A 10,325-nucleotide genomic window follows, 5' to 3' on the forward strand; every position below is an offset into this window, starting at 1 on the left:
AGCATTATTATTGCTGCGGGAGCACTAGAGTTGAGTAAATCCCGAGTCTTTATCATATCCCATGATTTATAACTTGTGTTTGTTGCATATCTTAATTTGTCATATCTGTTGCATATCCTAATATGATGTACTTGTTGCATGGATTGACATGTTATATCCTCGTATATTCTTTGCACGATATTTTGTGCTTTACTATGTATAGATTATTGACTACACATGTGACTTAAGAAAGTATTTCATGGCTAACCTTTGTCGCTACCTTGTTGGAGGCGGTTAATGATACTTATTGGATATCTATTGGAGTACTCATACTACACTTTTTGCATTTTTTGTGCTGATTCAAGACCTTGTACCAATCGAGCTACGAAAAGATTGTTGATCAGCTAGTTGTAACTATCACGGTTAGTTGCTTGATCCCGTCCGCAACACCTTGGAGTCTACCTTTTTATTTCTTTGTTGTTCTCATTGTTCAGACAATATGTTTTGTTGAGAAATTTGTACTAGATTATTTGTAAAAGCTCATAACTTGTAACGCTGGATCCTGGGAATTATTTTAGTCTTTTCGAACTATCTCGGTTTCAAACTTATATGATATAATGAATCACAACACATCGTTGTCACTACATAAAATGTTTTAATAATAAGATCCCTAAATCGTGTGTGATAACACAAGATGCTCTGAATTGCACAATGCCGACTCCACATCATAGGCTTTGTAGAAATTGCTCCATTTCAGTACCTCTTGTAGTATATAATTTTTCTGGCGTCGGGGTTTGCTTCTTTCTTCTTGTAGAGAGAGAGAAAGGAGAGAGAAAAGGAGATGGAGAAGAAGAAGAGGAGCATCAAGCAAGCTTTTGCCTGAAGTTTGTCAATAGTGACTATTAATTAAATAATTTGAAAACACTGAATATAGCTTATGCCTTATATGATAAGGTGAAAATTGGCTATTGGAGATATTATTCTCCGCATAATTAATATGCTGTTTATGGGCAAACTTTTTATTTTTTTAACTAAAAGTATTAATTTTTTTTCAATAAATGCTTATTTTATAAAAGTGAGGTGTTTACGGGGCATATTGCCCATGGGCATACTTTTAGTTTTGCGAGAAAATAAGTCTTTTGATAAGTTCGCTTAAAAAGTTTGCTCAAAAACCCGCATAACTTGTTAAAAAAATAACTATAACTTTTGAGAAAAATATATTAAGAAATTCTTGTTAAAAATTTGGCCAAAAATTAATTGTTGTTCAAAAATATTTTTAAATTAATTTGCCAAATAGAGATTGCTTTTCGATAATTTAAATTTTTTTTTCAAAATAAATTAAATTAAAAAGTTAAAATTATTTTTTTTAAAAAATACTTTTCAAAATAAATTACGCTTATAAAGGCCAAAAAGCAGGCCAGGCCTATCAAGTAGATACAAAATGGGCCTGCACCCAATCTAACCCGTCAGAGCTCATAGAGAAGAAAAAGGGATCCATCCATCTTCTGGACGGTGAGTAGAACAAATCCATCGAGAGCAAGAAACAAGAGAGAAGAAACGAAAGGAAAATGAATGTACGGTGGTTAGAAGCAGTACTTCCACTAGGAATCATAGCTGGTTTCCTTTGCGTTATGGGTAACGCTCAGTATTTCATCCACAAAGCTGCTCATGGCCGTGTAAGTAACAATAATAATAATAATAACACAGATCCAACATTTGACCCTTTTCTTGGGAAAATTACGCTCTATGTCTATTTTTGATCCAAGATTTGTTCTTTTTTCCCTCTCTATCAATTCTACAATCAGGCAAGTGCCTTAGTCCCCCAAATTTCAGGGGCCTCATTTGTTTTAGCTATAATAGGTACACCCTCCGTCCCATATAATTTGACTAGGCATCAAGTTTCAGAAAGAAAGACTTTTGAGTCTAAAAACAAGACATTGATACTTGTGTTGCTGTAAATTATTTCATTAAGTTGTAAAAGAGAGAGTTTTAAGTTAAATTATTTTTAGATATAGAAATGTATTATTCTTTTGAGACAGAATAAAGAGGAAAGTGTATCACATAGACTGGGACAGAGGACGGAGGGAGTAAGTAATATTGAGTACTAGTTGCAGGAAATGTAAAATTTTCATATAAAAGGAAAGAATTAGTACAAGTTTGATACATCTGGAGTCCTATGTCTCAAGAAAGATTAAATGGATTTTGACTATGTTATCAATTGAAAAAGAATTATTTGAAGAAATCAATTATAAAAAAGTTATTAACAATTTTGCATCTCAAAGAGCTAGAAAAATAGACTTTACATTTTTTTTTAAGTTTAAGGTGGCCTCCCTTCAATTTTGGCTTTAGGCCACTAATGCGCTTGAGCCGCTCCTGGACCCAATTCGTATTTTTCATTTTTTGGGGTTAATGTTTTGCAGCCGAAGCATATTGGAAATGACATGTGGGACGTGGCAATGGAAAGGCGAGACAAGAAAATGATGGAGATGCTTGCTTCTCCTTCATCTTCTTCATCTTAGGCGATGTTCGTCATTATATGGTACTTTAGTTAGCTGTCTTTTTCAGCTTATTGTTTTATTTTGATGATAGATAAATTAGGGTTACTTTTCTGTTCTGTTAATTGGTTGTCTAATTTGTTTAGTTTGGATTAGATTTTGACAAAGGGTGATCTTTGATGATGGAATTTTGTGATTGAGCTTTCTTATGAGTACATCATAAGTGATTAATAAGATAGATACGCCAATCTAAGAGTTGAAAGATGACCTTTAATTATTCTTTTTCATTCTAACCCGTGTCATTTTCTTAAATAGACCTTTTATAACGTGTTGTCCCTATTAGCTCGAGGTGCATCTCTATTGTTCCACCCGTTATCTGCTAGCCCATCATATGTGCTAGTCTATGTTGCTCGGAATTTTCAAAAATGACGACGGTTGTGTGTCGGATCCTTCAAAATTAGTGCTTTTTAGGAGGACCTGACACGGGTCCGACAACATTTTTGGAGAGTCACTGAACTCTGCCTCCAAGGCATAAAGAGATGGGAAAATAACCAATCACCTAGCGGTTTTTGCCTTGGGTAGGATTTGAACCTTGATCTCTTGTGCTTGTCGTCTCAGTTCGTTGATCACTAGGTTACACCCTTGTATGCTTTTAGATAGACCTATCTTTCCTCCAACCGTCCAAATCTTTCCTTAAATTGTGCTTTATCTTTGGCTAAATGAGCTCTTTTGATCCAGCTGTTGCTAAGGGCCAGTTTGTATCAATGGTAAAGTGGTTGACAGTCGTGGAAGTCTTAAAAGTGTCTTGGGGTATCAAGCAACTGATTGCTAATAATTTGATGACTTATTAATCATAACGTAAATAAGGAACTTTCGTAAGAGCGGTACCCATGATCACCAGGGTTAGAAATCATGGTAAAATAAGCCAACGTTTTATCTATAAATAAATACATAAACAATGGTTGAGACATGCTTTCACATTCTGATGCATTCTCATTGCGGATGGTCTGGCTAACTTATGTATTCATTACTATAAGAGATTTTACAACAACAACATACCCAGCAACAGTACCAGTTTAAAAAAACAACATACCCAGTGTAATCCCATAAGTGGGGTCGGGGAGGGTAGTGTGTACGCAGACCTTACCCCTACCTTGGGAGGTAGAGAGGCTGTTCCCGATAGACAAGATTGGAAAATTAAGTTATACTTTACTGGCAGGTGGAAACCATATAATTTCGAAAATAAATTAATCACCCGTACGGTGGAAAATGGCAATTAGAATTGTCTATAAAGTGAGTGAAAGCTTTGCTTTTTATCTCACTAGAGATTCTCAGTTAGATGAGGTCATTACTCGAATGAAGAACTATTCTCACTGTTGCTATTATCAACTAAAAAACTTTTAGGAAATTATATTTAGTTGGAATTGGCGGTGACATTCAAAATTAATGGAGTATAAGAGCAGTTTTTCAAGGTTAGTGTGGCTGGCATCCGAGCAAGTATAGCTTGCATCTAGTCATTCAATTTTGGGCTCAGTAATGTAGTACTAAAAGAAGCTTCACTTTATTTTTATTTGGTTTAACAGTTACCAACTTAAAGATTGGTGCTTCTTTAGCCACAGTTTGAGAAGCAATAGTGTCCATGGTATGAGGAGAAATATTGCGTAGGTTAATCATGAGAGATCTTTCATTCCCATGTGATTTCTGATTCACCCGTACTCCATTAGATATATCAACTGTAAAGAGATTTTCTGCTCAAGTCTATTATTTGGTGTTCAGCAATGATGGGTTTTTGTACCAGTACTTTGTCTTTCTACTTTGTTATGATTAATGGATGCCCCAAAGCTGGTTTAAAGAATCTCGATGGTAAATGCCCTCTCCATTTGCTTTAACCAAAGCAATGAATGTTTTGATCAGGCCTCTCATGAATGACGAAGGAGATTTACTGGGTGGTGGATTTGGATGGATGAGATGCCTATTTCTCACTAGCACTATGGGGGTGATACTGTCCTTTGCATATTCAGTGATGTTCATTGAAAAACAGTTTAGATTCTAGGTTATCTCCTAGAGTTTGGAACTCAAATGATATGGAAAACTAATTAAATCACGAAAATGGGACGTCAAAACTGGACCAAACATAACTGGGGTTTTCCCAGTTAAAAACTGCAATATATAGCTCCATCCGGACCTTGCTAACGAACGCTAGAGCCATAATGGAACTATATATAGCAATTTCTAATTTACGCTCCTTCGTTAAAACCTCTCCATTAGAACCGGTGATAAAGCTTGTCCAAGCTCTCATGCTCTCATTTTCAAACCAATTTCACTAAAACAACAAAGATGCATATCATATTGAAGGTGTTGAACAAGATTTTGGGCTTGAAAATTGAAAAAATAGTCACTTCTTCAAAAGAGATAATTTTGAATTTCGTAAAGTAACTACTCCCACCGTCCCAATTTATGTGATACTCTTTCATTTTTAGTCAGTCCCAAAAGTATGACACCTTTCTACATTTAGTAATAATTTAACTTCAAACTTTCCAATTTACCCTTAATGAGATGATTTACAGTCACACAAATATTTAAGACTTATTTTCGACCACACTTTCAAAGTCTTTTTTTTTTTTTAGAATGGTAACAGTTAACAATATATCCACAGGTATTAAAAAAAAAAAAAAAAAAGGTAGCCCGGTGCACTAAGCTCCCGCTATGCGCGGGGTCTGGGGAAGGGCCGGGCCACAAGGGTCTATTGTACGCAGTCTTACCTTGCATTTCTGCAAGAGGTTGTTTCCACGGCTCGAACCCGTGACCTCCTGGTCACATGGCAGCAACTTTACCAGTTACGCCAAGGCTCCCCTTCATCCACAGGTATACTACATCTAAATAATATAGTCCCCCTTTCAAAATGTTACACCTTACAGCTTGAATCTCCTATCTACATTCTTCCTCACAAGTAATCTTAAATATCAAAAATATCTTCAGTTTGACCTAAAACTTCCTGTTTACACCAAAAGTAGTATAGAGCTAAACAATTCATTTTAAACTTCTGTAGGTCACTTTGTTTTTATTTGCCCTCAAAACGTCTCTGATTTCTTTCTTTCCCTACTGTCCACCAAAATAAATGCTAGGACATGCTAGGTCACTTTCAAAAGTCGTCTTTCATTCTTAAACTTTGTGCCCAGTCAAATACCTTCACATAAGTTGAGACGGAGGGAGTAATTGTTTATTGCTTCTCAAACGGAGGCTAAAGAAGCCATAGACAAATGATCCAAAAGACGAGCAATTTAAAAAAAACCTAAAACATGTTATGAAGTAGTATCAACTATAATCAATAAGTTAATGTAGGAAATTTAAAAGCACCTCTTTTGAAAAAATTCCCAAATTAGCCAATGTTTAAAAATTCACTTTTTTTTTTTTTCCCTATTTCTAGTCCAAAATCTTGCTTTACCTCTGCAATATGCTATGGATCTTAGTTTTAGAAAATTTATTCGAAAAATGGAAGCTTGGAGGAGTTATATCGTAATGGTGGAAGGACTTGGCCATTGAAAACTGAGATATATAACTCCATAATGGACTTAACATTCATTAGCAAGAATAGTCTGGATGGGACTATATATTGCTAGTTTTTTGAGGCGGTAATAATCCCAGTTATGTTAAGTAAACATATATTCGTTGGTAGGGATAGGGTCTGGGTACACTCTACTCTCCCCAGACCCACTTTGTGCCTTTCACTCGGTATGTTGTTGTAATATTGACGATAGGGAATGGATGTGGCGCTTACAATGCCCTAGTTTGTTTTGGGGTTATATATGGGTATATCAGATGCAACTGCTAATTAGAGATGTGGACATGTGGTACCTTTTTTGGAGATTTATTTGTGGGGGTGGTTTTTTTTTTTTTTGGGGTAGATCCCAGGAATTTGTTGGGGAAAAACAAGCACTACAATGTGAATGACAAGGTAGCAGCGGAGGAATACCAAATTCTAAACTTCCCCAATCTATTTGAACCGAGAGAAGACAAACAAACTCAAGCACAAACGATGTTTGGGCAGTAAGTGTTTCACCAAAAAATACATATGGCAAGGGAAACATAAATCAAACACACGAGACATCAAAATTTACACGGAAAACCTCCTCAATGGGAAGTGTTGAAATCCTCCTCAATGGGAAGTGTAAAAACTGTGAGACCTCCGGCCTACTAAGCTCCATTGAATCGATTAACGGAAGTTACAAAAGTTCTTTAAATTGGCCACAAATCAAGTGCCAACAACGAGCAACAATGAAACAAGTTTGCACCAAAACTAGTGAAGAAAAAGGAGAGAAATCAAGTGCCAACAATGTGCAACAATGAAACAAGATTGCATCAAAACTAGAGAAGAGAAAAGGAGAGAAATCACCCCAAAGATGAGCTACTGTTCACGCCTCCAAAATTGTAGCTACATACCACAAAATCTGATCTCCCCGGTTGAAAACCATGAACCAATTGTTGAGAACCACCAGTTCAGATATGAGCACGATCCAACGGTTAACAAGTCGAAAAAACGCAGTTTGAAGCGGACTGCCTGAGCAGAAAATTTCTAGATCAAAAGAACACAATTTCCTCTCTCAAAACTTCAGAAACAGCTGCCCTCTTATTTTTCTCTTATTCTTTTTCAAACCTAAAATAGGTCATATTTATATGCCTTGACATTAGTGGGACTATAGGGAAAAAGTGGGCTAGGTCCAAAAGGCTCCTTTTAATCCACATAGGAAGGGAAAGGCACTTGCATGGGCCACCAGTCCCGTGGTTTTTACTTTTCACATTGAAGAGCTTTTTCACATAATTCTTGGTGTCTGGTGTGTTTGATTTTTTGCCTTGCCATATTTATTTTTGGTTGATATACTTGCTGCCCAAACATCATTTGTGCTTGATTTTGTATGTCTTCTTTTGGTTCAAATAGATTGGGGAAGTTTAGACTTGGGTATTCTTCCGCTGCTACCTTGTCGTGCACATTATAGTGTTTGTTTTCTTCATTATGGTGCTTGTTTTCCCCAACGAAGTAGTATCAAAGCTTGTAGTTTCCCTTTTCAATGTGTATTAAAAGGTGCCTTTTGGACCTAGCCCACTTTTGCCTTATAGCCCACTAATGTCAAGGCATATAAATATGACCTATTTTAGGGCTTAGAAAGGACAAGAGAGGAAAAAAAAAGAGAGCAACCGTTTCTGAAGCTTTGAGAAAGGAAATTGTGTTCTTTTGCTTCAGAAAATTTCTGCTCAGACAGTCCGCTTCAAACTGCGTTTCCCGACTCGTTAATTGTTGGATCGTGCTCAAATTTGAGATGGGGGTTCTCAACATTTTCGTTTATTGGATTTCAACGGTGGAGATCGAATTTTGTGGTCTGTTGCTCAGTTTTGGAGGCGTGAACAGTAGCTCGTCTATGGGGTGATTTCTCTCCTTTTTCTTATGTAGTTTTGGTGCAATCTTGTTTCATTGTTGCTCTTAGTTTGGCATTTGATTTGTGGCCTATTTAGAGAAACTTTGTAACTCCTGTTGATTTATTTGGTGGAGCTTTGTGGGACTGAGGTCCCGTTTTGGGGTGATTTCTCTCCTTTTTCCATGGAAATCTTGGTGTCTCGTTTGTTTGATTTATTTTTGCCTTACCATACTTATTTTTTGTTGATATACTTGCTGCCCAAACATTGTCTGTCTTCTCTAAGTTCAAATAGATTGGGGAAGTTTAGACTTGGGTATTCTTCTGCTGCTACCTTGTAGTGCTTGTTTTTTCCCAACAGAATTTCGATCAGAAACGTTCAGTGGTGAGTCGTTCTGAAAATGAATCAGTAAAATTTGGAGAATGGATCTCATATGTTGGTGATCAGTCAGTTAATAAACGAGGAGTTTTAACCAAAGTAAGAATAGTCAGATGTAATTATTGACACAAGTGTCTTAATCAACTCTTGTAAGTTCAGTTCCGGTAAATTCCGTCTTTCTGAAAAAACATTGTAGTTATAGCCTGTTTGACCGAGCTTCTAAAATCTGCGTAGTTTGAAGAGTACTTTTTGTTAGAAGTGCTTTTCGAAAATGTAGTTTTGGAAAGTAACAGTTTGTGTTTGCCTAATCAATTGAAAAGCACATTGGCCAATATTAGAGCAGTAATTTGTGCTTGGCAAGGTTCCAACTTCCAAAAGTGCCTTTAGGAAAAGCTACTTAGCTTCTCAAAAACAACTTCTGCTACTACTCAATAGCTCTTATTTTTTCCTAAAAGCTTGGTCAAACACTCAACTTTCTAAAACTAAAACAAGGACTCTTTGGGAAAAATAAGTATTTTTGACTTCCCAAAAGCTTGACCAAACAAACTATTAGTATGACTTCTTATGGAATCCTATCATTGTCTATGATTTCGCGCAATGACACTTGTATCATAAATTCTTTCACTATCTTTAGGACAAGCTATCACGTTGTATTCTCAAGATGGTATAAAGGTTGTAGATCTTGCAGTTCAGGCAAAATCTAACTATTGACAAATTTCCCATTTTGTAGAAAAAAAAAAAACATAGAATCTGGAGGGGATCCGGGTAGTTCCATTTTTGAACCATTCTGTAGCGTACCTTATTCTAAACTTAAGAACAAGATGTTTATGTGGTTTAGTTCATGTTAGGTACTTCCCCGTGGTTTTCTGGACCATGGGTTTATTAAGCTCTATTTCTTTCCCATTTCCTGTCTGTTTCCAAGCTGCTTCATCAATTTCAGAATTTCTTCCAAGTACTACAAGCTTCATTTGGTATTGAAATTTTCCATAGGCATTGCTTCATTTTCGAACTTTTGAATCCACTTAACTGACGATGAGCCCTTTGTAAAGGCAATGAGCTGATAGTCAGTGTGTATTGACTTTCAAGTCCTGGCTGCCTTGCCCCATTAACCAAAATATGTAAGCCTGAACCCCTGTGATAGTCGTCTCACAAACTGAATTCTAATGTTTAATCGATGATGTACTGCACCAATTATTTAATCACTCCACTAAGGAAGCTACAATTTATCCATGAAACAAAAGAAACTATCGAAGTCAAACTCTTCTTTATTTATTAGTTTTGTTTCTGGGTGGCATGAAATGCAAGGTAGTCACTGAAAAGAGAGATTTTATACGCTGTCGATGCACGCGACCTTGTTAATTTAACTTTTGTCTATTTATATCTTCAAGTTCATTGTCATGCTGGTTTATATTTGGACCTTTGTGGATTTCATTATCATGTTAGAATTGGATGCGGCTCTTTTCCTACTTAGTTTCAAAATATTTGGTGAGAACGAACATTGCATTGGTTAAGAAGGCAACTTTCTGTTATACTGTATTCACGTGCATCAAACTTGTACTTATATTGTCTTGTGGCATTGCAGGAAAACTGTGTTTGGGAATAAAATGGTCTATGAGGCTGGAGATCATGTGCAAAGTACTTTAATATCGTCTTTCTTGTCCTGTTGCTGGTTTTCCATAGCCTATGAACTTTATAACAATGAGACTCTTGTGAAATGCTTCTTTGTTGAGTCTGGTGCAGTTATTGGTTTATGTTTGGACTTTTGTGGAATTTTCACTAGTATTCATTGACCCACTTGAAAAGAGGGATTGACTGGAATTTCTTTTTGTACAACCAAAAGCACTGAAATTGGTACCTGTGCATTATTGTAGAATGCGTCCTAGGTATGTTCCTAATCGGACAAGGGCTTTGGTCTTGTGGTAACATCGACACTTGATGTGTGGGTTAGGTGCATGTTACTGGTCAAATCTTATGCAGAAACAAGCCGGTTAGGTAAGGGGATTAGGGTATAGAGACGGGGTTGTTATTCACGAGTTTTGAACTGTATACCACTGGCCATTGGGG

At 36.5% G+C, this 10,325-nt stretch overlaps 1 protein-coding gene across 1 annotated transcript; it reads left to right on the forward strand.

Annotated features, from left to right (window-relative positions):
* Nucleotides 1–1,458: 1,458 nt before the first annotated feature.
* Nucleotides 1,459–10,079, forward strand: LOC132049829 (NADH dehydrogenase [ubiquinone] 1 alpha subcomplex subunit 1). The gene is made up of 3 exons (XM_059440778.1): nt 1,459–1,655; nt 2,400–2,518; nt 9,844–10,079. The coding sequence occupies exons 1-2, from the start codon at nt 1,548–1,550 to the stop codon at nt 2,496–2,498; spliced, it is 207 nt and encodes a 68-aa protein (XP_059296761.1). The 5' UTR covers nt 1,459–1,547; the 3' UTR covers nt 2,499–2,518; nt 9,844–10,079.
* The last annotated feature ends 246 nt before the right edge of the window (nt 10,080–10,325 follow it).

Source organism: Lycium ferocissimum, chromosome 3, assembly GCF_029784015.1.
Source record: "Lycium ferocissimum isolate CSIRO_LF1 chromosome 3, AGI_CSIRO_Lferr_CH_V1, whole genome shotgun sequence".
NCBI lineage: Eukaryota > Viridiplantae > Streptophyta > Magnoliopsida > Solanales > Solanaceae > Lycium > Lycium ferocissimum.

Coding starts and splice junctions, on each gene's coding strand:
- LOC132049829 (XM_059440778.1), top strand. CDS start 1,548: ATGAATGTACGGTGGTTAGAAGCAGTACTTCCACTAGGAATCATAGCT. Junction 1,656..2,399: donor ACAAAGCTGCTCATGGCCGT/GTAAGTAACAAT, acceptor AATGTTTTGCAG/CCGAAGCATATTGGAAATGA.